Source organism: Lissotriton vulgaris, chromosome 9 (assembly GCF_964263255.1).
Source record: "Lissotriton vulgaris chromosome 9, aLisVul1.2, whole genome shotgun sequence".
NCBI lineage: Eukaryota > Metazoa > Chordata > Amphibia > Caudata > Salamandridae > Lissotriton > Lissotriton vulgaris.
Genome location: NC_141697.1, coordinates 1,047,117,329 through 1,047,144,318, shown reverse-complemented (window position 1 = coordinate 1,047,144,318; position 26,990 = coordinate 1,047,117,329). Strand labels below are relative to the sequence as shown.

Sequence of the window (26,990 nt, the reverse complement as noted above, 5' to 3'; positions counted from 1 at the left end):
GGAGGATTTCTTTGGTTGGCAATCGGAGGACAGGTGCATGTTTCCAGAATTCTGGAAATGTCTTGGATGAGGTGGAGATGTTAAGAATAGGTATGAACTTGATGGATTACAGTCCTCTAAAGTAGGTGTGGAGGAGGTCATGTGGTTAGCATTGGTACTTTCAATAAGTTTGTGAGGCTTATGGCAAAGTCAGTCCCGTTCGGTTGTGGGTTGAGGTAGCTCTAAATGGGGGAGATTTTGTTGCTGATGGGTAAAGAGAGGTTGTTGAAGATGTTCTGCGATGGGGTGATCAATTTGGAAGCGGCCACTGGTGAGGTGAAATCTTTCACTATGGCAAAGATTTCTTTGTTTCTGTTAATGCTGACATCAATGCGTTCTACGAGAGCAAGGCGTTTTGTGGTCCGGATCATTTGGTGCTAGCATCTCAAGGCAGATTAGAATATGCTCCTGTCTGTGTTGTCCTGGATCATTCTCCATTTGCTCTACAGTTGTTTGCTCTGATGTTTCATGAGTCAGAGTTCTCTGTGTACCAACTGGCCTGTGATCTATAGATTATGTTGAATTGCTCTTATTGAGTGGAACCATGCAGTTGGTACATTAGGTGTTTGGGATGGAGATGCTGAACTTGATCAAGACTTGGTCTGTCCAGGAGACTGGTGTGAGTTTGTAGACTTAGATGTTGTCATAGGTGGCGAAAATAGGGTCCAAGAAGTGTCCGTCAAAGTGGGAGGTCCCTTTATTTGATGGGGGAGGCTCAGGCTTCCACTGTCTTCAAGAAGTGCTTTGAGTTGCAGTAGGTGTGGTCTTCCAGGTAGAAGTTCAGGTCTCCGAGTAGGATGTAATTGCTAGCATCGAGCAAAAGTGTTGTGTCACGACCCATGATGGTGTTGATGATGTCGGTACACGGCCATGGTGATCTGTAGATGAGAGTGCCGCGTAGGAGGAAGTTGGCTGGTCCCTGGTCATTCTTCATCGCTGGAAAAAGGTGAAGTTTTTGGAAGTATTGCGCCACTCCAGGCAGGGATCATTCATATGTAAATTAGACCTGGTCTTGCTTCAAAAAGAACAGTTCCGTCAGACAGGAACGCAAGCAAAACAGTCTGGTTTCAACCTTATTTGGACTCGTCAGTGATGTGCAGCTTGTGTCCTAATGCACAGGGACCACTACACTGATGCTATGGCATACCCGTCATAATCAGAATCAGTGCTATGTTCGAATTAAGCACATCCAGTGGTAATTACTTGATGCTTCTTTAAAGTCTAGGTGCAGTTTTCTGCAAAAGTACAGGCATGTATTTAGTATATGATATTTAATAAAATGAGTTGCTAGATAAGTAATTGTGTGGGAGATACTACAGACTGGAATAAGGCTTGTGGGTTGAAAGCTTGATAGTAGCCTGCCATTGATTGTCTCAATTCTAGACCTTTAGCTGCCATATAGCAAAATGTCTCTTTACTGGGGTTACCAAGTAAATAGATGTGTAATGGGCCAAGTGATGCACGGGTGACGGGCATCAATAACAAGTTTTTTCATGGCCCCTAATGTAGTAATTTAAGCAAACTATAATCAAACCAGGTTATAATTTAATGTACAATTAGAATACAAAAAAAGCAATAGGGCATAAATGTCATAAACAGCGGAGTGGGTGCTAGTGACAAACCTGCTTGGTGCAATTTTAAGTGTAATACACGTGTGATAAAGGTGATCAAAGTGCGCATCGGATCTGTAAAGAACAGCACAGCCTGTGAATTATAATAGACAATGGAATGGGCTGTGTGCAAGTCCACTACGTTTTTATCCCCTTGTGAATACAGGATCATCATCAGAATTCCATCAAATATGGACCCCAAGAGGAAGAACCCTCCTCAAGTCACAATGTGCTCAAAACTGGGGGAAAATGCATGAACAACAGGGAGACATGGTTCATGAAGAATAGTGTGCGTAGTGCACCGTGAATCTTGAACCAGTAGCTCAAGGTTCAAGTCGTGGGCAGGGGAAAATAACCCATCAACTGAAATGTCATTGTACTTTCTAGGTGGGCAATCTGGCAATGGAGGATCAGCTCTGTAAATATTCCGATAAGCAGGAAGGCGATCTGGGAAGGTGGGCATATATAGTATTATCCCATCAATCTACGATAATGTCTACCTTCATGAAAAAATACCAAAGAATGGAAATGTGCCACTTGACTTGAAAGAGGCATTTCTGATCAAATTCTTTTTTTTTGTTTTTTAGCTTTACAAACGAAGGTGCATCTTTTTTAGGAATTCCTTCATTTGAGGGATTACATTTATAATTATTTATGTATTTAAGAGGTTTATATGAAGCTGTGGGTACGTCACCTTGCCTTTAAACGTCTTGCCACTCTTTCCCTGATGAATACATGATGCGTAATCTAAGGTGGAAAAGCACTATTAATGCGTGCACTACTTATCCTTTAAATGTGGAGGGTTATTTTGCAATTGTTAATGGGGGATTAGTGCTCTGTTGGGAGAGCCAAGGAACCTTCTATTTTGGGACATTAGTTTATGAAGAGCATGGGTAAAGGAAACTGTTGGAAGGCTAGTGACTGCCAAGTGACTTCATAACATCAATATTTGGAGTGCAGAGATTTTCTCCTGTCCTTGTTTCTAGTATCAAATGCCATGATTATAGTAGTTTGAATCTGATAAACTAAAGTGACGTGGCACGCACAGGACCTTTAGCATGTGTCTACTAACACAGATGTGCCTTAGAGTTTTACTGCCTTGCATTTTAACCGAATTTAGCAGCAGCTGAAAAGTTGCAGCTAAAATAATTTGTTGACAGTGGAGGGGGTGTAATGCGAAATTTCGAGTTGACTGTTTCTAACCATGCCAGACATGTCTTGCCAGCCATCAAGCTTAAAACCCACTGAAGTAGTAATTAATTTAACTGGATGTGCTGCCAGCTAGCTAAATGTGTGGTGTTTAGCCAGCAGACAGCTGCACTGACTGTTTCACCGCCAGCTGCTGTAGGTTGAAAGAGGCTTGTTTTTGAGCTGATGTGTGCTTTCTGCTCCCAATAATGCATCTTTTTTCTCCTTCAGCTCTCAGCACAGGTATTCTACTCCTCATGCCTTCACCTTTAACTCTACAAACCCTTCGTCAGAGTGCTCCCTCTCCCAAAGACAGCGGTCCACCTCCACGCCCAATGTTCATATGGTGAGCACAACCATGCCCGTGGACAGCAGGATCATCGAGGTAAAGACCGACACGTGTTTCTTTGAGAGCCGCGCTTAATTTGTAAAAAGAATGAAAGAAAAGTACAATCTTATTCTTAGAAACCAGTTGCCATATGCCAGGATCAGTACCTTCATGCCTTCGGGCATTCATTCGCGCTTTATAAATTGCCAAATCAAATCAAACCATATACCCCTGCTTCCTAGCTTTGATCTCGCCACCTGCCTGTTTCATCCACCACCCTACACTTCACGTCACTTATCTCACTGCTATCGTCTCATTTCACCGCCTCTTTTCCCTTTGTCATTGTTTTTCTACATTTCCCTTCCTACTTCCTTTTCTGCTGTTCTCTCGTGCTTGGGGTCAAACTCTGATGACGAAAAAGAAACCCTAGTCCACAAAAATGAGTGTCGATGCCCACCACCAGCACAAATTAAGCACTGTCTGCGAGTATTGAAAATTAACCACTTTTTGTACTTGCAAAAAGCTTTCTGCAAGTTGAGTGTTAGATGGTAGGGCGTTTAGCTTGGCCTCCATCTAACAAGAAAACCGGTGCTACCTTTAAATGAGCTTGAACTTTTCCCAAACACAAACCTCTGAACTGTAGATGACACTCAAGATGATCCAACCCTTTTATGTCCGTTGTGGTTTATGTTTAGGGTACTCCAGTAGAATGTCGCCCAGATCGATTTAATTTAAACCACTTTGCAAACCATACATTCTTTTCCCAGTTTTTAAACACACTGCTAATGGCTTGCAGCATAACCTCTTGAATCAGACTTGGAGGTCTTTGTTAGCTCTATTGTATGTTTTTTGTATATACCTATGGGCAGGTCACCTGTAAGCAGTGCTTAGTTTGTGGAAGAACGAGTGCCGGCACCTGAAGCTTTGCTCAGAAGCCGGCCACCGGAGCAATTAAACGTCAGTGCGCAGAACACAAAGGCCAGTAGTCATTAATGCACTACCAAACATTCTCAGCGTTTTTTAATTTTTTAATTTTTATTTTTGCAAGTTCCTGCTTGTGACGGTTTTGCCATCTTTGTCTTCATCCATCTTTCCGATCTGTGTGTTTTTCCATCTCTTAACTCTGTAAATATTTAATTTAAGAAAAATAACAGGCAGTTCCCAAACCTCAGTGCCGGTGCCACCCCCCCCCCCCCCCCCCCCCCCACCACCCCACTGGCAACAACCCCTCAAATTACGCATTGCCATTAAGGTTACTGTTACCTCCTTACTCTTACAGTATCAGTGATACCTTATACTGGAAGACTGGTAGAACCAATAGTAATTGGATTCGGTATTCTCTGGTACCTTCACCCTTGACAGTGCACTGGGGCCTACTGTTTAGGGGGTTAGAGAACCAAGCAGTGCCAGGTGTCCAACCCTAAGCCGCAAGTACTGCAGCTCCTCTTAACTACAGAAGGGTCAGCCAAGCAGCGGAGCACTTTACTAGGTAGAATAGCGTCCATGGGTGCTCCACTTTGGATAGGGAGGGCTACTGCAGACGGTTCCGCTGTCAGGATATAGGACCAACCGTACTTGGAGAAAACTCAACAATACAACAAATGGAAAGAAAATGCACTGCTGCGTCAAATAGGTTTAGCAAACTGCCTTAACACTTTAATTGTGCCTCAGTCCTGGTAGTGCCAGGGTAAAGCCAGTTGTGCGGAATATAGGAGGTGGGGGTGCCATGTTCAGATGAGTTAGGGCGATTCCCAGGATTAGTTAGATTGCATTTCTTTGTGATGTCTGTTCACTTAAGTTGTCCAGGTCAGTTTAAAGAATTGATCAAGAGGCCAAAACCTACATTTCTTCATCAAATCCAAGCACACGTGCAAGTGCTTAGCTCAAGAAATAAATTAGATATTATTTCGTTTTTCTTGAGACCCTAGACCCTTCACCTCCATGAAGTTCCAGTATAGAAATCAACAGGTTAGCCAATTGGTATACCTAAAATTTCTGTTCTGTCCCAAGCAATGTTTGTCTTTACGGGTGCATTGATTTATACTGGATGAGGTTGATCGTTCTTGTCACAGTATTTACACTCTAGATTCATAAAAATGACCACCATGATCTATCACGCATTCTACTTATGTCAACCCCTATGTGACTTAGAAGGAAATTTACCTTTGTTCATGTACACAAATGCTGGGATTTCTGCAATATTATGGACTGGCAGGGATTCCACTTGACGGAAACTGCAAAGCTCCGAGCACCCACTGAAATTAGAAATATGACCTGTGGTGCTGACCACTTCTAGACCATCTGTCTAGCACTTCTCTAAAACATCTGTTGTTGGTAGGTAATATGGGTGGTGGGTGATTAAATATTTCACTGTTTGTTAGCAGATTACCTGAAGTATATTCCCTTGACTTCCCCCCTGTTGCATTTCTGTGTATTAACTTTCCTAAACCAGTGTGGAACTATAGGTGAAGGAACTCCTTTAATTCAAAATCTTTGGTAGAACTCACATATCCATCCTTGCTTGCATACACTTGAGTAGCAAGAAGGCCATGGGCCCTGGTGCAAGCAAGGCCAATAGCTCCTTTGACTGCTGTTGTGATAGTAAAATACAGCATTGTCAAGGCTCAATGTGCCCTCAGAGCTCTGGGTCCCGGTGCCACAGCACCTTTTCCACCAATGGTAGCTACGCCCATGTTTGCATACATAAAAACAACTTTACAGAACACCAGGCTCTGAGCCCTCTATACATAAATTTGTTTTCTCAAGAATGAACAGAAAAATTCAGAGAATTATTGAAATATGCAGATATAGGTGCACCTCAGTTTGCTTTTCCTATGTGCTGGGTAAATTATGAAGAGGGTGGCTGTCACTATCATTTCTTAAGCGTTTTCATTGCCTGCTTGTTTTTCTATACTTTTCACCTGTTTTCTCCCCGGTTGCTCTCTTGCTTTCTTTGTTCTTTACTTTTCTCCTTGTCTTTTATTGTTTTGGACTAGAATAACAGCCTGAATGCTTCTCCCAGGTCCTGGTGCAGGCGGTTTTGTTTGAGTGGAAGAGTAGGTATTTCTCCGTCATGACGCTTGGTTGCTTTAAATAACCGGTTTGGCAAGATTTTAATGTCAAAGTAAAAGCAGTCACACCTGTTCTATTAAACATTCTGCTAGTGCAACTGGTTTGTCTGCCTCTCCTGTGCTAACATTTGTCTCTCAGTTGTAGTCTGAGGTGCATAATACATATTTTTTTACTCAAACCTACCCTTTTTTACTGATTTATTTTTCTCTGTTAATTTGAAGTGCATAGATTTATTAAAGCCAGTCCAATAAACACATTGTTTGACATAAAAAGCTATTTATTTCTATTTCTGCCTGTTTAAATTATTCCAGTGCATGTATTAAGGGATGAACAGAGCTGCTGCCAACCTGCTGGCACCAGTTTGACTTTTAGCAAGCCTTGTGTTTTTTTGTTACTAACCTACAACCCTCTGCGCGCTGGAACACGCACACCCATACTTAAAATGGGAGAGCAAAACAGAAAATCCCATTGTGTGGGTGACTTATTTATAGATATGACTGAAGGTTCTTAGGAGGGCATGAGGATATAAAACAGTGGTGTACACAGTCTGGTTAAAATGAGTTAAGGAACCTTGGGTGACCCACGTTTTATAAGTACTGGAAGGCGTAACCAAAAATATACCTGACACTCATAACTAAAAAGACTCCTACAGGAACAAACACTTATAACTTATAATGGGGGTCAGGTATCTAGAACGGAGAAAGATCATTTTACGTGGGTTGTACACCAGAGGCTCATTTCCCAAAGATAAAAATACCAGTTGACCAATAAATTCGTTTTTTAAAGTTTTTTTTCCAATTTGAGTCTTCCTCTCTGCTTCCAAAAATCTGCATTCAAATTGTAAAGTGTTATCTTCAGGACCCACTGGCAGCTTTAAAGTTGAACCTTTGTGTGAGCCTAGTTTGCAGACATTTTTAGGTCTCGCCTGTCGATGCGCATGCGCATCGAGCAAGCGAGAGTATTGGGACTTATCCACTCTTTATCCACACTGCAAGGAATCGTGGCGATTCCTTGCAGTGCCCGTGACTTTTAAGCTCAATGCGCATGCGCATTGAGCTTAAAAGCGCGTGCACGTCCGTCTTTGTTTACCCGCTCCGCCCCCTCCCCTTCCCGCCGTCTCGCATTTCCCCTGTCGCATTTCTCCTCCCCCCTCCCCTCTCTTCCCTCCGTCTTGTTTATTGTACCCGCTCCGCCCCCTCCCCTTCCCGCTGTGTCGCATTTCTCCTCCCCCCTCCCCTCTCTTCCCTCCGTCTTGTTTAAGTTTACAAGTTTCAAGGTAAGCTCTTTATTACATAAGCCACGCGTTTTGGAAATATTTATTTTGGCACCCACGTTCCCTTCTTTCCACAAGTATTGGAAAGTCCCTCGAACCAGAAACTACAGTAAACGGAAAAACTTTTTTTAAAGATCAGATGTGGCCGTAACCCTGTGCAAACACAACAGTAGCAGAGCTCAAAGAAGGGTGCACGAAGCTTGCGTTTGTTGCCGGAAACAAAGAACAGGCACCCGAGTCCAAAAATGGGCGACACACTTGAATAAATCATCTGAGGGCCATGAACCATTGTACTTAAAGCGGGGGCAGGCAGTCCCACAATTGACTAAACGGAGCAAGGCGAGCACAGAAAACTGCGCACATAGTTTGTGTCACAAAAATTCGGAAGATCGTAATACACATAAAAACATGAGGTTCCACAAAACGCGGACCAGCCATATTAGCAAAGAGGAATAGCGCGACCCGCAGTCTTATTTACTGCTTGGCACAACCGCATCCCCCCGCCCCCGGAAGTTAAAGGATACAACCCACCCACCAGCGAGTTGCTCCCTGCTCTACTTAGTGGCTCCAGGGAACATGTGACCGGCTTCGTACAGAACCGCTCCTGTCGTCACGGGCTCGCGGCACTCTCATCGCGCCCCTCTGGCCGTCCTTCCCAGTGTGCTACACAGGCGGCACTACAGTTCCACCCCACACCAGTTTTCAAACCGTCTCCTACCTGCTCCCAGTCACCTGCAGCCATTTTGAGAGTCCCCGGGGAGGTGGAAGAGTAATCGAGCACCTATTTTGTTATTGATAGTACAAAGTGTGCAGAGGTGCTCTGCTGACTGTTACACCGCTGTGCGGCTCATGGCTGCCGGCGCAGCCTTACTACCCATTAGCCACCTGGCGCAGTCATTCTTGCACTCATGGGCCACGTAATTGTCCGTCTCGGCTACAAATTGCCTCTCCCCTCAGGCCCATTCGCATAAATCTTGCAAGCTCGTCCAAACCTGCTCCAGAGTGCGCGAGCGCGCTGCACGCGCGCCGAGAGCCAATAATGGGTACATCTCCACTAAATGCTTCCTTCAATTAAGGCAGGGAAAAAAATAATAATCTCCCGGTTTTATGTCACAAAACATTAGCAAATGCTTAATCATTTGGGGGGAGCGGAATGGGGAGTCTTTTGGCAGGGATGCCGTGGTACACCATGACGCCAGAATGCAGGCTCGTGAAATTCATAGAGGGTTAGTGCACGTTTTGGTGATTCTCCTCCCCCCAGTGTACCTTTTTTTAAAAACTTGTTTAACTTGTTTAATCACATTGACCTTTAACATTTCTCCCCGTTTGGTGCCCTCCCTCTTAACACCAAAATCTACACTCCTCCCACCCCCACTTCCGTGTTAAGTAGAGTGCCCTTCGTCATCGGCCGCCCGGGGTCAGCCTCTCCCAGATCCCCTCTATAGCCGCAGAGGCCACGGTGATCAGCCCACCTCTCCTCCTCCCCTGCAGCAGCTGATCTACCACTGCAGTTCGCAACGCTCTGCAGGTAAAGCCCTTTAATGCCTTTGTGCATCTAGAGGTGACTCATTGGTTATGCAGCATTTTCCATTGTTGAGAAAACCAACCTGAATGCTGTCCTTTTGACCACCAAAAACCCACCCAATCACAACGATTAAGCTGTTAAAAACGTTGTTTGCGCTTTGAAGGTGCTCTACAGCATGTTCAAGAACTATGAATTCCTAAAGATTATTAACACCAGAAGGATCACTTCTGACATTTGATTGGTTTTTGCACTTCACTTTACTCATTCAGTACAGCTGTTGGATAGATTTTTAGGTCTTGCCTATCCCACTCACCCTCACTCACCCTCACACACCATCACAGCCCCCTCTCACCCGCACACCCCTCACAACCCTCTCACCCTCACACCCCCTCACTCACCCTCACCCTAACACACCCTCACTCACACTCACCCTCACACCCCCTCACCCTCACACACCCCCTCACCCTCACACACCCTCACCCTCACTCACCCTCAACCCCACACCCTAACACACCCTCACACCCCCTCACCCACCCTCACCCTCACACCCCCTCACACCCCTCACCCCCTCACTCACCCTCACACCCCCTCACTCACCCTCACACCCCTCACTCACCCTCACACCCCCTCAGCCTCACAACCCTCTCACCCTCACACCCTCTCACCATCACAACCCTCTCACCACTCAGTGCCACATAATTATATGCTTCATAATTACACTGCGCTCAACGCAACATACACTCCAAATACCACTCAGTGCCACCTAATTACACGCCACATAATTACACTGCACTCAATGCAATATACACTCCAAATAACACTCAGTGCCACGTAGTTAACCTCCACATAATTACACTGCACTCAATGCAACATACACTCCAAATACCACTCAGTACCACATAATTACACGCCACATAATTACACTCTACTGAATGCATCACACACTCCACACAATACCACTCAGTGCCACATAATTATATGCTACATAATTACACTGCACTCAATGCAACATACACTCCAAATACCTCTCAGTGCCACATACTTATATGCAACATAATTACACTGCACGCAATGCAACATACACTCCAAATACCACTCAGTGCCACATAATTACACGCCACATAATTGCATCCACCACCATCACATCCACCACCACCACATCCACCACCTCCACATCCACCACCACCACATCCACCACCTCCACATCCACCACCACCACATCCACCACCACTTCCACCACCACCGCATCCACCACCACCACATCCACCAACACTTCCACCACCACCGCATCCACCACCACCACATCCACCACCACCACCACCACATCCTCCACACCCACCACCACTACATCCACCACCACATCCACCACAACCACCACCCCATCCACCACCACCACCACCGCATCCACCACCACCACCGCATCCACCATAACCACACCCACTGAACATAATCTTCACAAAAGTTATTTACAAACGTTTAAGCTATTGCCATTATAAATTACAATAACTTTTATTTAAGTATTAATTATTTACAAAATTAAAAGCCATTGTTATTTGTAATATCAATACATCTAAGTCACGTAAATACAACACACATTGCATTACAAATGCTATAGGTGTCACATTTTCAAAAGTTAAAACTATTGACATTGTAACTGACAAAGCTATTAATTTTGCTACTTTCAAAACCAACACATAAATAAAAAAGTGTCATTTACAATACCAATAGCTCAAACTTTCCTAATGCGAGACCTATTGCATTTCCAATGCTTGTTATTTCACATGTTTTCCATGATGCCTACATGATGATGCCTAAATAAGTAGCACACATTATTTGGTTTTAAGGGCAGGTAGCTCTGTGAATTAAAATATTTTAAAAACCTCCTTGCATTAATTGACAGATTTCTGTATCCCAACATTGGTCATTTGCTTTCCAAGTCAGACCTAAAATTGGCCCTCTATAGGTTTTCAATGCTTCATATAGATTCCTGAGGTTGTCCGGCAGCATACTGCTGAAATCTTCTGCAGTGCTGAGTAATGAAGAGGCTCCTTGATATGGTCGTTGAGGCCACGTCCTTAGAACTACAGATTCTATAATAGCATTATTTAGGTTGTAGACTAGACGGCAATAGTGGAGCGGGTAAGATATCCGCAAATGCTTCAGTGGGGCTGTACCACAGATATCCAATTCTGTAGTATGTATGCCTGCAGCTCTTGCTTTTTCACCTGTTATTTATACTGCTGCTCTTGAGCTACATCTTGACTTCCTATTATGTGTATTTTATGTTGTTTGATGCTTTTGTGCCTGTAGTGGTCCCATGTTAATGTAAAAAGTCTAGTGTGGAACAGTTAAAAAACTAATTTGTTTATAATTTTGCACTGGTGACAGCGGTGGCCGGTAGGTTTTGGGGGGAGGAGGGCTTACGGGACACACACACACGCTCACATACACATAACACTCACAACCAGGTGCACACACACACACAAACACATTCATTCACATCTCTCTATTTACCTTCCGCCCAAATGGACCAGCCGCGCCTGACTGGTGACATATTGGATGTTAACGCATGATCTATAGTTTTAATCTGTGTGATAAAGCATGGATAAAAATGTTGATACACCCTCTGTTTGAATCATGTTTCTGCTTACTGTGTGTGAGATCTGGGCGTAAATCCATCGTTTTTTTGCTCCCCATGCCATTCCAGTTTGAACCCAGCCATATGCAAATCAGTCTTGACTCTACGCCCAATGGGAACAGTCCAGCCTGAACTGCCAGGCCAGGTCCTGCCTGGAATGGAAACAACAAAAATACATTGGCAAGGTAGATTAATTACAACGACAAAGTCTAATCCCACTTACCCAATTGATCTAAGCAGACACACTTTTCATTTAGTATTTTTTACTCTTTTTTTCATTTTTCACAAAATTCATTTATATATGTCAAAAGAAAGATACGGTTTCAGTAGCAAAAATTCACATAAAGTTACACTTTTCACAACCTAAATTGGACGATCACTGTGAATGAAACATATTTACATTTACACGATATATACATAAAACACAGACAAAAATGCCTATTATTAATCAATGTTTAAGGCACCAGTCCTAATATACAACCTATAAACAACAAGAGGCACTGAGTATTTTTGCTAGCCTGCTTGTTTGTTTGTACTGGAATAATGGCAAATAATAGGGTCATAAAACAGGTAGAATAATATCCATAATCGAAATCCTGACACGCCCTTCCTGAGTCTTGTTCCAGTAGTGTGTCCCAAGCCTTCCTTGTTTCCTTTGGATTGGAAACAAGCATCCTAGGACCGGTTTCAGGGTTTCTTCCCTTATTGGCCAGGATAGCTTGACTCCAGTGGCAGGGAGGCCACGTGACCCACGTCTGGGCATACCCGCCCCACTCGGGGTGCCAAATACAAAAAGAACAATTGATGGACAGAATGCAGAACAATATCATACATTCACCCCAGTACAGAGATCTAGGCCTAAATCCATTGTTTATTTGCTCCCCTTGCCATTCCAGTGTGAACACAGCCATATGCAAATCAATCTTGACCCTGCACCCAATGGGAACAGTCCAGCCTGAACTGCCAGGGCAGAAACCCCGAAACCAGTCCCAGGATTTTTTTTTTGGTCCAGGGAGGACCTGGATTGACAGTTCCGGCTGGACTGGTCCCACGAGGCACAGGGTCAAGACTGATTTGCATATGGCAGGGTCTAAACTGGGGTGGCATGGTGAGCAAAAGAACGATGGATTTAACCCAGATATCTTGACTGGGGTGAATATTTAATTTGTTCTGCATTCCGTCCATCATCTGTGTGTGTTTTTCTTTCTTGCCCTAAGTGCGCTGGGTATGCCCAGACGTTGGTCCCGGCTCACTCTGTAACTGGATTCAAGCTAGCCTGGTTGATGAGGGGTGATGCCCCGAAACCGGTCCCAGGATGCTTGTTTCTGATCCAGGGAGGACCTGGCTTGGCAGTTCGGGCTGGACTGTTCCCATGAGGCACAGGGTCAAGACTGATTTGCATATGGCTCTGTCTAAATTGGGGTGGCATGCTGAGCAAAAGAAGGATGGATTTAACCCAGATCTCTTGACTATGGGTGAATGTTTGATTAGCTCTGTATTCCATCCATCATCTGTGTGTCTTTTACTGTGTAATGAATGACTGTGTGACGCTTGGGCATGCAGTGAATGTTTTTACTTATCTCAATGTATTATATGAACGATTTTCAGTGTGAATGTGAGTTTGTGACATTTAAAGCTTCTGACATTCATCTGAGTGTTAACATATTTTTTTTACTTTCCAGGATGCGATCCGAAGTCACAGTGAAGCAGGTACAAGTGTTTTACTATCAGAACACAATTATTTGTAAGAAAGCATGCGTTTCATCTGTCATAGATCTTCTTTATTATCTAATTGTCTTTCTCCTTATTTAATAGCCTCTCCTACAGCCCGGTCTAGTAGCCCCAACAATTTAAGTCCCACTGGTTGGTCTCAGCCTAAAACTCCAGTACCAGCCCAGAGAGAGAAGGCTCCTGGATCCAGTAACCAAGGAATGAAAATTGTAAGTATAGCACTCTGACAACAGATTTTTGTAGTCACCTTGTTGATCCTAGTTAATATCTGCTGAGGTGCCATGAGGACAGTTTTGCGCTGTTTAGGAATTTCTTGTTGCCAATTTGGCGCTATTCCTGTCATCTGTTAAAAGCAGGAGGTAGATCTTAGAAAGTTCCATCTGTGATTTGTAGCCGCATTTAATCAAACTTAATTAAAAAGAATGCTCTTCCCAGCAGAAAAGGTGCTCGCTTTACAGAACCCTTGTCTTTATGAGACTCCGCAATAATATTTATGAAGTGATTGTTTTCAGTACTGACAACTGGTAGGGTTCTTATTTGGCACACTCCATTTGCTGGATATTTCAAACTTATGGGACATGGCAAAGAAAGTGTCTGGCGCTTCTATATCTATCTGTCTGTCTATCTGTCTGTCTGTCTGCCTGCCTACCTACCTACCTACCGGTAGGCACACAAACACCAGCAGTTCCCAATAGGTAACGTTGCCGCCATAGCATTTAAACATCTCAAATCTCCCACTTCATCTGGTGAGGGCACAGCACTCAGGAGCTTTCTGGTAAATGTATTTTATTCAGCATAAAGTGCAGAAGTGCATACAAGCGCTAACCTGCTACAGCTTCTAAACCTTCTAAATAGTGCTCTTAATTGAATTATTGCTACAACTAATTGTTTGTTACTTCGAATCTTTTCCTTTTCAGAGGGCCCGGGGTCAAAGAGATTCAAGTATTTATTGGGAAATAGAAGCAAGCGAAGTTATGCTGTCCAATAGAATAGGATCTGGATCCTTTGGGACAGTATACAAAGGGAAATGGCACGGTGAGTAGCAGTTTTGTTACCTTCAAACTGTAGGAAAACGCTGTTTTATACCATGAGCGGTAAAAGCTAATTCCAAGCAGAATTTGGAAACGTGTTCATGACTTAATGTCGGAATGTTTCATATTATCCATATTTAGATATTGCACTTGAACACACACATCAGTGACAATTAACAGGCTAGACATAGTTTATAAGGGTGATTCATTTGAAAAATTAGAAACCAAGTTAAATGGTGTTTTTTGGAGGGCATTAGCTGTTCATATTTGTAATAGTCTACTTGTTAATGATTCCATTCCAAAGACTTTTATTCAGATGAAATTATAAAAAAAATAGCCATTCAAATATGACATGATTGTAATAATTATCACTACTCACAGTACCGCTAGGTCGAATAAGGTACATACAGTGGTGGAAGTGCTTATGGTAATATTAGCTTTAGCTGTAACCCTCAGACTTAACTTTATCCTAACTGTATCTCTTTCTCTAATCATAATATTCACTCTATCCTATCATCCTAAATATAGGGCTATGTTTAAGCCCATCCTAGCCCTCCTCAATACCCACATTTTAACCCTCCACCTATGTCTAATTATAGCACTAGTCTAACCCTTACAATAAGGATGCATTTTCCCTAACCATCTCTTCAACCCAACTAATCCTAATGTTTCCCATACCCTAGCTATGGCACTAACATTTGCACTGACAATATTCAGTGCAGCATTTTCAGTAGAGGTACTCTCGCTAGTGGCATTTTGACGAACAGCCTCTGTGTAATTATTCATTGATGTAGCGAATTGTCAGTTGGGGTCCACCTGCAGAATATCTAGACTAGAGTGTCCACAGATATCTAAACTTTCTGAGATTTGCTTTGCCAACTATTTTCTTAGTAGCTCTGCCCATTGCGGTAGTCCATTTTAAATTAAACAGTTAGTTGCCCCATATGTTGTCAGATGAGTACAGGGCAAACAATTGTGCGTCCATCCTAAGTTGTTAGTCTTGAGTTCATTGACACCATGCTCTTCAACTGGATCCCTCTGTTGCAACTCACATATTTTAAGTTTGTGATAACATTTAAAAGTGACATTTGTAATCTAATGTCATAGCAGGAATGTGAAAAGTAACATACCTTTAAGCAGATAATTGTACTGGAGATAGAGAGTGACATGGGTTGATCGAGATAAAGGAAGAGCGGGAAAGGAGAGGGAGGATACTGCTATTAAAGCAAATGATGAGAGCAGTACCAAAACTGGGTAGAGGAGAGCAGTGCGAAAGCTGTTGTTTTATATGTGGAGAGAGAAGAGCAAGCGAGAGATGAGGCGAAGCCGGTACTTAACAAAACGAGTCTCTTGAAGGAAACCAACATCAATTTTTTATTGTAATAGACCAATATTTTTGTTTCCTCTTTTGTTGTCTTGTTCAAACCATTTAAAGTACCTCAATTTTTAGTTGATAGGTTACTACATATGATGATCACATTTCTGTATTCTTACACCAAGCTCTATATTTTACATCTTACATATTAATGTCAACCTTCTGTCGTGGTCACAGGTGATGGAAGTTTGAGGAAAATGGAAACAAAGTGGGGTGAACTGTTACCATATATTTTTCATGTTATTTAAACGAAGCAGCAATAACTGTCTTAGTGATTTGAAGTCAGGTTTGGCAGCAATTGGATATCTCTTTAATTAAAATTAATAATGCAGGACTTCAGTCACTCACAATCAGAAAAATTTGAAACGAGATTGGAAATCGGTTTTCGAAAACATAAATAAATCCTGCATGTTTCATCTCGAGCAACAACAGTATTCTATATTTGTTTAAAGCTGTGAACTAGCCATACCAAATATTTACTAACTGAATGACCTAAATACCAATCAATCAATCAATCATGACACTTATAAAGCGCACTACATACCCATGAGGGTCTCAAGGCGCTGGGGGGGGGGGGGGGGGGGGGGGAGTGCTGTTAGTGATCGAAGAGCCAGGTCTTGAGGAGTCTTCTGAAGGCCAGTAGGTCTTGGGTCTGCCGTAGGTTGGTGGGGAGGGTGTTCCAGGTCTTGGCGGCGAGGTGGGTGAAGGATCTGCCGCCGGTGGTCGTTCTTCGGATGCAGGGGAAAGGGCGAGGGAGAGGCTGGCATACCTGAGCTGGCTGGTGGGGGTGTAGAAGTTGAGTTGTCTGTTGAGGTATGCTGGGCCGGTCTTGTGGAGAGCTTTGTGTGCATGGATGAGGAGTTTGAAGCTTATCCTGGGAGGCAGTGCAGGTCTCTCAGGTGGGGTTACACGTGGCTGTGGCTGGGGATGTCGAGGATCAGACGTGCCAACGCATTCTGGATGCGTTGCAATCATCTCAGGAGCTTGGCCGATGTTCTGCGTAGAGGGAATTTCTGTAGTCCAGCCTGCTGGTGACGAGGGCCTGGGTGACTGTTCTTCTTGTCTTGGTGGGGATTCACTTGAAGATCCTGCAGAGCATTCGGAGGCTGTTGAAGCAGGATGAGGAGACGGCGTTGACCTGCTTAGTCATTGAGAGTTTGGAGTCGAGGATGACCCCTAGGTTGCTTGCATGGTCGGTGGGTGTCGGGGCTGTTCCTAGTGTTGTCGGCCACCAGGAGTCATCCCAGGCTGAAGGGGTGGAGTCGAGGATGAGGACCTCGGTCTTGCCCGAGTTCAGCTTCAGTTAGCTGTTCCTCATCCATTCGGCGACAGCCTTCATCCCTTCGTGAAGGTTGGTTTTGGCGGTGTGAGGGTCTTTGGTGAAGGGAGATGATCAGCTGGGTATCGTCGGCGTAGGAGATGATGTTGAGGTTGTGCTGTCGGGTGACATGGGCGAGGGGTGTCATGTAGATGTTGAACAGCGTCGGGCTGAGGGAAGAGCCTTGGGGTACGCCGCAGATGATTTCGGTGGCAGTGGAGTGGAAGGGGGGAGGCGGATGCTCTGAGTTCTGCCGGAGAGGAAGGATGTGGTCCAGTCCAGACCTTCTCTTGGATCCCGGCGTCGTGTAGGCATTCATAATATGCGGTGGCAGACCGTGTCAAAGGCAGCTGACAGGTCCAGGAGGATGAGGGCTGCTGTTTCTCCGTTGTCCAGTAGGGTCCTGATGTCATCGGTGGCGGCGATGAGGGCGGTTTCGATGCTGTGGTTTCTGCGGTACCCGGACTAGGATGGGTCCAGGATGCTGTTCTCCTCGAGGAAGCGGGTCAGTTCTTTGTTGACGATTTTCTCAGTGACCTTCGCTGGGAACAGGAGCAGGGAAATGGGTCGGAAGTTCTTGAGGTCCTTGGGGTCTGACTTGGGTTTCTTGAGTGAGGCGTTGATCTGGGCATGGTTCCAGCTGTCCGGGAAGGTTGCTGTCTCGAAGGAGATGTTGATTACTTTCCGGAGATGGGGTGCGATGGCTGTGCTGGCTTTGTTGAAGATGTGGTGAGGGCATGGGTCCAGCGGTGAACCGGAGTGGATTGTGTTCATGATCTCGCTGGTGTCCTTGTCATTGATGCTGGTCCAGGAGAGCAGTCCAGGAGAGCAGGCAGTTGGTGGTCATGGGGGCGGTGGTTGTCGGGCCGGTCGTGGCGTTGATGCTGTCATGGATGTTGGCGATCTTGTGGTGGAAGAAGGTGGCCAGTGAGTCGCACAGGTCTTGCGAAGGCGGGATGTCGTTGGTGTTGGAGCTGGGGTTGGAGAGTTCTTTCACGATGTTGAAGAGCTCTTTGCTGTTGTGTGCGTTGTTTTCCAGACGGTCTTTCAATGAGGCCCTCTTGGCGGCTCTGATGAGTTGATGGTGTCTGCAGGTGGCGTTCTTGTGGGATGCGTAGCTGTCTGGTGTTCGTTCACGGAGCCAAACCTTCTCCAGTTTTCGGCATTTTCGTTTGGAGGCCTGAGGTCTTCGGTGAACCAGGTGGCTTTCTTGTTGGTGTGGCTGTTGGAGGGTGTTTTGAGTGGTGTTGGCACAGTCGTTGATCCATTGTCTGAGGTTGCGGGCGGCGGTGTCGGGGTCGGTGGAGTCGGTGGGTGGGCTCTGGGCGAGGGTGTTGGTTAGCTGGTCTTCTGTGACCTTGCTCCAGCAGAGTCAGGGCATCTGTTGGGTGCAGTGGTGCGTGGTGGGCTTCCTGAAGGTGAAGTGGATGCAGTGGTGGTCAGTCCAGTGGAGTTCGGTGGTGTGGTTGAAGGAGACGTGGGGGCTTGCGGTGAAGATGGGGTCGAGCGTGTGGCTGGCGGTGTGGGTTGGTGTTGTCATGAGCTGTCTGAGTCCGAAGTTGACGAGGTTGTCGATCAGGGTGGTGGAGTTGGTGGTGTTGTTCTCGAGGTGGAAGTTCAGGTCCCCGAGGAGGATTTAGTCGGTGGAGGCAAGGGAGTGTGTGCTGATGCCATTGGCGATGGAGGCGCTGAACTGTGGTTGGGTTCCGGGGGGTCTGTAGGCGAGGGTTCCTCTGAGGGTGGTGTTTGGGTGGGTGTAGATCTGGAAGTGCATGTGTTCGGCGGTGCTGATGGCGATACCTCCTCCTACACCGTTTGGGCGGTCCCTGCGGGTGATCTTGTAGCCTTCTGGGATGGCTATGGCGATGTCGGGAACTGAGGCAGGGTTCAGCCAGGTCTCCATCAGAAAGGCTTAGTCTAGGGAGGTAGCGTCAAGAAGGTCCCAGAGTTCGACGGCGTGTTTGCGGGTGAAGCGGGTTTTGAGAAGAATGCATCCGAGGTAGTTGGGTTCTTTGGCTGGTGGTTTGGTGGGCTGGATGCTGGTGAAGCTGCAGTTCCGGCAGGTGAAGGGTCCTTGGATGTACTTTGGGGTGGCCTGGTAGCAGGTGTGTTCTTGTCCGGGGTAAAGTGCGTGGAGGGTGCTGGTATCGTAGTGGAGTCAGGCGTTGTGGTGTTCACGGGGCCAGGGGTTCTGGGGCTGGGCGAGGTTCAGGCGTGGACGAGCGCAGACGGGCTTGCCTTAGGCGCGCCAGCGGCGCGGCTGCACAGTGGCCGCCATATTGGAGAGGTGGGAGGGAGGCGGGAGCGTGGAGGCCAATGGAGGACGAAGGGGGCGGGGGCGCAGCGGCGGGAGCCGGGAATCGGGGGAGAACGGTGAGGGGTGGGTAGAAGCCAAAGGGGCAAACAGTGGGGGCAGAAAACGGTAAGAATACAGAGCAGCAAAAGCGGGCACAATACAGTGGCACAGAGAGGCAATACTGCACAATAAAACAAATAGGGAAAAACAAGCAGAGTCTACGGCAGGCGTTGAACCCTGGTCACAGTAGCAGCAGCTGGGCTGGGAGCACCGGCGCAGTCAGGGGAGCGACCTGCCTGGAGGCAGGGTCATGGGTCGCTTCTCACTGCCGTGCAGGGGCAGCCACATGAGAGGAGGTGGGAGGGAGGTGCCGCTGCGAGGCGGGAGCAGGGAGGCCAATGGAGGACGACAGGGCGGGGCCACAGGGGACGGAGCGGCGGGAGCCGGGAATCGGGGTAGAACGGCGAGAGGTGTGCAGAAGGCAAAGGGGCAAACAGTGGGGGCAGAAAACGTTACGAATACAGGGCGGCAACAGCGGGCACAATACAATGGCACAGAGTGGCAATACAGCACAATAAAACAAATAGGGGGGGGGGAAATGAACAGAGCCTACGGGGGCGTTGAACCCTGGTCACAGTGGCAGCAACTGGGCTGGGAGCACCGGCACCGTCAGGTGGAGCTGCACGGTGTGGGGAGCGACCTGCCTGGAGGCAGAGTCAAGGGTCGCTTCTCACTGCCGCTCAGCAGCCGCCATATGAGGGGAAGTGGGAGGGAGGTGCAGCTGGGAGGCCAATGGAGGACAAGGGGAGCAGGGCCGCAGGGGACGCAGCGGCGGGAGCCGGGAATCGGGGGAGAGAGGCGAGGGGTGGGCAGAAGGCAAAGGGGAAAACAGTGGGGGCAGAAAACGTTACAAATACAGGACAGCAAAAGGGGGCACAATACAATGGCACAGAGAGGCAATACAGCACAATAAAACAAATAGGGGAAAAAAACAAGCAGAGCCTACGGCAGGCGTTAAACCCTGGTCACAGTGGCAGCAGCTGGGCTGGAAGCACCTGCGTAGTCAGGTGGAGCTGTGCGGTGGGGGGAGCTACCTGCCTGGAGGCAGGGTCAAGGGTCGCTTCGAAACTAGCCTAACTATAGACAAATTAGGTGTGTGTAGCTAGAGCACACTACTGCTATAAATGATGGCATCTTTGCATCCAGCAGTCACAGACCATATCTAACTTAGTTGCTAAGTCAATCTCTGGACAGTATCTAAAGGAAAAAATATAAATGAAAGTAAGTAAATGCAAAAAAAAAACCATACATGAGCATAATTGCATACATTTGAAACTACACATTGTACACACGCACACAAACACAGATATCTGCTTGTGTTCATAAATAGCCAGGTGCTCAGAAAGCAATCCCAGTATCCACTACTTATTGGCAATCAACTTCACTATATAATGGCCGTGGACTAAACAATTGATGTTTTGCTCTTAGGTGTAGTTACTCACACACTGTGGGCAGACAGCAACCACCCTGCCCATGCCCCCCTTTATTTTCGTTTTTTAAATGTTTAGATTATTATGGTATTCTGGTGGAGGCCAGGATCTTGGCGGAGCTGGGTCTGTGAGCTGACAGGGGCCCCAATAGGGGTCCAGGAGCTCTTGTTGTTGTATTCACAGACCACTGGCAGGATTCATGGATCTTGGATTCTTGCTATGGACTTCGAACCCTGTAGCAAAAACCATTCACAAGAGCCTTTCGTGTGTGGGGTACCGTGCTTTCATTTTTGTTTACCCCATGCGGCTGCATGTCACTGAGTAAAGTTCTACTTTCATACCAAGTTTTGTATAATGCCAATCAGTTAGAGCAAAAAATTATATGGAAGTTAAAATGGGAAAAGTAAATTTTTGCCCCCCCCCCCATCTCCTCTCGCTCTTCGCTTTGGCCGGAGTGGTCGCTCCCAGTGCTCCCTGGCGTGTACTGGTATCGTTGAAGCAGCGCTTTTGTGGATTTTGCCTCCTCTCTGTCTCATATAGCTCTGCCTGGCTGCCGCTTTGCTTATAACGCGCTTTGGCTTGTAATTTTACATTTCTGCTGCTGTGTTAGCGCGTTTCTCCCCAAGCGCTCTGTTGTGCTCCCCCCTCCTCCATTTTGTTGGTTGTTGTTGTCTTGGTCAGCCCGCCCCGCCTCCCAGCTGAGTCGCCCTCCCACAGAATACAAACAGCGCCTCCCTACCTGGAAGCGCTGTGACTCGCTCTTCGCTTTGGCCGGAGTGGTCGCTCCCAGTGCTCCCTGGCGTGTACTGGTATCGTTGAAGCAGCGCTTTTGTGGATTTTGCCTCCTCTCTGTCTCATATAGCTCTGCCTTGCTGCCGCTTTGCTTATAACGCGCTTTGGCTTGTAATTTTACATTTCTGCTGCTGTGTTAGCGCGTTTCTCCCCAAGCGCTCTGTTGTGCTCCCCCCTCCTCCATTTTGTTGGTTGTTGTTGTCTTGGTCAGCCCGCCCCGCCTCCCAGCTGAGTCGCCCTCGCCCCTCCCCCTCCACTATCCATATATGACAGTAGTTCCCACGCGCAGCGTTTACGCGCAGCGACCGCGCCCCTTGCGCGCCGAAGGTGCGCCAAAGGTAAGCCCGTCTACGCCCATCCGCGCCTGGACCGCGCCCAGCGCCAGACCCCCTGGCCCCCCTCCCTCCCACCCCGCCCACATTACCTACGATGCCACCACGCTCCTAGCCCTTAACCCGGTCGCGCCCCCAACTGCGTCCAAGCCGCTCCCGGACACACCCATGGACCTTTCTCCTGCTACTCCTGCAAATTCAGCGGCACCGACAACATCTCCGCTACGACCACACCACAGACTCCCGACCCCAACCACCTACAATGCATCCTTCTCAACACCCGCTCGGTCCACAGACACGCCATTGACCTATGGAATCTACTAGACACCATCTCTCCAGACGTCGCCTTCCTAACGGAAACTTGGATGAACGCCTCCTCCGCCCCTGACATCACCATTGCCATCCCTGAAGACTATAAGATCACTCGCAAGGACCGTACCGGCCACACAGGAGGAGGAATTGCTATCGTCCATAAGAAATCAATCCGCATCTCAACCAGCTCTGACGCCAACCTCGCCAACTCCGAACACCTTCACTTCCAGATCCACATCGACCCCAAGACCACACTCAGAGGCACCCTCCTCTACAGACCCCCAGGACCCCGCGCAAAATTCAGTGAAGACATCACAGACTTCATCACTCCACACGCGCTCCCCTCCAAAGACTACATCCTTCTGGGAGACCTCAACTTTCACCTTGAAAAGATCAACGACCGCAACACCACCACCCTCTTGGACAACCTCGCCAACCTCGGACTTAAACAACTGGTCACTTCCCCCACCCACATCGCAGGTCACACACTCGACCCCATCTTCACCTCCAGCAATCATGTCTCCTTCAGCCACACTACGGATCTCCTCTGGACTGACCACAGCTGCGTTCACTTCACCTTCAACAAGCCAAAACCCATCAACCACCTCCAACCAACTCTGCAAAGAAACTGGAACAAAATCACCATCGACCAGATCTCCTCTTCGCTCCTTCTAAACACCCCAGCCCACTCTTCTAACCCAGACCAAGCCGCCGCTAACTTCACCCTATGGTTATCCAACACCGCCGACACCTTAGCACCACTGAAAAAACGTCAAAGCAAACCTGGCAACAAGAAGGCCTCATGGTTCAACGATGATCTTAAGAAGTCCAAGAAACTCTGCCGCTCCCTTGAAAAGGCCTGGAAAAAAGACCCAACCACTAGCACCAAGGACGCATTCAAAAACGCCATCCGCACACACCACCAACTAATCCGAAAGGCCAAGAAAACAGCATTCAAGGATCGACTTGACAACAACGCCCACAACAGCAAGGAACTTTTCAACATTGTCAAGGAATTTTCCAATCCCTCGGCCAACTCCAACGACATCACCCCCTCTCAAGCCCTCTGCGACTCCCTAGCCTCATTCTTCCACAACAAGATTGCAGACATCCACAACAGCTTCGACAACCAACCCGGAGACCAACCCGCCCAACCATATGCTGAACATTCTCCCCCCGTGAACACCCTTAACGACTGGAACCCAATCTCCACTGAGGACACCATCCGCCTGATGAACTCCATCCACTCAGGATCCCCCACAGACCCATGTCCTCACCACATCTTCAACAAAGCAGACTCCGTCATAGCACCGCACCTCCGAGACGTCATCAACTGCTCCTTCAACTCCGCAACCTTCCCTGAGAGCTGGAAACACGCTGAACTCACCGCCCTTCTGAAAAAACCCACAGCGGACCCCACCGAACTCAAAAATTACCGCCCCATCTCGCTCCTTCCATTCCCGGCAAAAGTAATCGAGAAAGCTGTCAACAGCCAGCTCGCCGCTTTCCTCGAAGCCAACAAATCCCTCGACTCCTCACAATCTGGCTTCCGAGCTAAACACAGCACTGAGACCGCCCTCATCGCAGCAACAGACGACATTCGAACTCTACTGGACAATGGAGACACAGTCGCCCTCATCCTCCTCGACCTCTCTGCAGCCTTCGACACAGTCTGCCACAGCACCCTTTTACAACGCCTCAGTAACATCGGAATACAAGGAAAAGCACTTGAATGGATCACCTCGTTCCTCTCCGGAAGAACCCAGAGAGTCCGCCTTCCACCATTCAAGTCCGAGGCCACTGAAGTCATCTGTGGCGTACCACAAGGATCCTCACTCAGCCCCACCCTCTTCAACGTATACATGAGCCCCCTCGCGACCATCGCCCGCCAACACAACCTCAACATCATCTCTTACGCGGATGACACTCAACTAATCCTTTCTCTCACCAATGACCCCAGCACCGCCAAAACTAACCTACACGAAGGAATGAAAGAAGTTGCCGAATGGATGAAACACAGCCGTCTGAAACTGAACTCAGATAAAATAGAAGTCCTCATATTAGGTACATCCCCCTCTGCATGGGACGACTCTTGGTGGCCGGAAGCCCTTGGAAAAGCACCCATCCCGACAGACCACGCACGGAACCTAGGCGTCATCCTGGATTCTTCACTCTCAATGAACAGACAAGTCAGCGCCGTATCCTCATCCTGCTTCAACATTCTTCGCATGCTCAAAAAAACATTTCGCTGGATCCCCACCGAAACCAGGAAAACAGTCACCCATGCTCTGGTAACGAGCCGACTGGACTACGGAAACACCCTCTACGCAGGTACTACCGCTAAACTCCAGAAGAAACTCCAACGAATCCAAAACGCCTCAGCCAGAATCATATTCGACATCCCGCGCAACGAACACATCTCTGGTCACCTGAAAGACCTCCACTGGTTACCCGTCAATAAGAGAATCACTTTCCGACTGCTAACCCACGCACACAAATCACTCTACGACATCGGACCAGAATGCCTCAACTCACGACTGTCCTTCTACACCCCCTCCCGCCAACTACGTTCTTCCAGCCAAGCCCTCGCCACCGTACCTCGCATCAACAAGACCACCATGGGAGGCAGATCCTTCTCATACCTGGCTGCTAAAACATGGAACTCACTCCCTACTTACCTTCGCCTTACCCAGAACCACCTAGCATTCAGAAAGCAACTTAAAACGTGGATATTTGACAAATAATCCTCCTCCCCTTCCTAAGCGCCTTGAGACCCTCTGGGTATGTAGTGCGCTATATAAATTCTTTGACTTGACTTGACTTGACTAGATCTATATACACACACTTTTACATGTACATAAACATATATATACATACACACGCACACATGCTCAATCAGGTGCATGCTGGAATAGAAAGTTAGAAGTTGTGTTATTGCTCTTTGGAAAGCAGTGAAAGAAAAAATGTAAATTATTTTTGGTAATTAATTAAAGCTAGGCAAATGTTAGGCTATATTTGGATGTACAAGTATACTGGAGTCTGGTGTAAGAATGGCTGAATTAGTTGAATGTGTGATATTGACAAATGCAGTAAACTGAAGGTCATGAGTTGGAATCCTGACAAGGCAGATTCAGTCTTTCATCCTTCTGAGGTAGGGAAGTTGGGTACCATAAACTGGATAACAGTAGTATCTGCTACTTAGAGTGATTCGAAATCCAGAATTGCAGTTTTGATCGATATACTAAATAACTATGTAGATACAACAATTAATATTAGGAGGAGAAAATATTTTGTGGGGAAGTCGCTTTGGAAAATTTGGAGGAATGTGACTTGAGAATATGGTATTTTGGGCATTCCTAGAGAAAGACGCCCAGTGAGCTGAAAAATATATTAGGTTTCATTAAGGAGAAATAGGACTCCAATTCAAGTAAGTTCAAGTACTTTATTGGAGCTCACATCTCACCAACCGACAGAAACAGTTTCCATCCCTCAGTATCTTGTTCAAATGCCCTCTTTTGAGTTCCACCCCCTTCCCCCCCACCCCCCATTCTCTGCCTCAATGTACTTCTAGAAGGTTGGGTTGCATTCTAACTTGGAATGAAGGAGCTCACAACCCATCCCCCTTACACTAACTGTGATCGCAATAAGGATTATATGAATGATGATAAAAGAAAGGATCCCACAAAACATTGAATAAAATTAGACAATGCATTAACTACGTTATACATGATGAAGTAAACCTGAACATTGCTAAGATATGTACAAGAAATATAGATTAACCATCATTCACTACAATTGACCAATGACCAATCTTAACCTTTCCCAATCTGACAATCCTTCCACCACCCAGGTCTTTGAGTAGTTTAACACCATGTCCATACTCCCTTGAAGCTCCGCCCTCCTTAGACAACGGTGGAGTATGGTCTGAACTTCAACTGGCCAGTGAAGGATTAACACTCAGATTTCTCCATTTGACAAACTTGGACATACTCCAAACATCACCACTCCTAATCACATTTTCCCCACTCTTTTGGTAACAAAAGGCCCCATGAATTTAGAGTCCTTTTCTCACAAACCCTGTGTTTTTTCACCAAGGACAGTTCACTAACTGCCCAAGGTATCATCTTCACACACTTCTTTTGATCATTCCTTTCACCGTATTTGATTTGGTACGCCTTCCTCAAGTCCTCACCCTGTGCTCTACGATTGCGTAAATATGCTTCATCATACAGTCGTCCTGAATCCTGAATTCCACCATTCATCCAAGCAAGATTCATCTTAGTATTACCCACCTTTCCCCCTCATCCAGAAGAAAGGTGATTTGCAGTTTACTAAATTGGTAGCATTGTGATGAGCACACCGTAATTCATCCAAAACGCTTGCCAAAGATATCCTACAATCCACTGCCTTCTGCACACTTGCCCTAACCAATGTTTCTCATTCATTCTGCCAAGTATTGGCTTGACGCGAATACAATGCACAATGGAAAGTCCGTTCATAAACTCTTTCATTTCCTATTCCTTCCTTTGTGAATTCAACCTTTAGAAACTCTATCAACTACCCTGGTAGCCAATGGCTTCATACACTTCATGACCACCCATTTTGACATGTAATCCACCAACAGTATAACATTCTGCTCA

The 26,990-nt window shown here is 46.7% G+C and overlaps 1 protein-coding gene across 4 annotated transcripts in view; it reads left to right on the top strand.

Moving 5' to 3' along the window:
* RAF1 (Raf-1 proto-oncogene, serine/threonine kinase) overlaps nucleotides 1-26,990 on the top strand; it is a 415,567-nt gene that overhangs the window by 247,929 nt on the left and 140,648 nt on the right. For 2 of the 4 annotated variants that reach the window (XM_086938970.1, XM_086938968.1), the window contains exons 7-11: nucleotides 3,069-3,222; nucleotides 6,162-6,221; nucleotides 13,356-13,383; nucleotides 13,489-13,613; nucleotides 14,322-14,439. In XM_086938970.1, the coding sequence (XP_086795096.1) occupies nucleotides 3,069-3,222; nucleotides 6,162-6,221; nucleotides 13,356-13,383; nucleotides 13,489-13,613; nucleotides 14,322-14,439 (485 nt within the window). The remainder of the gene's footprint in view (nucleotides 1-3,068; nucleotides 3,223-6,161; nucleotides 6,222-13,355; nucleotides 13,384-13,488; nucleotides 13,614-14,321; nucleotides 14,440-26,990) is intronic. The other 2 variants (XM_086938972.1, XM_086938971.1) reach the window with 1 other exon arrangement.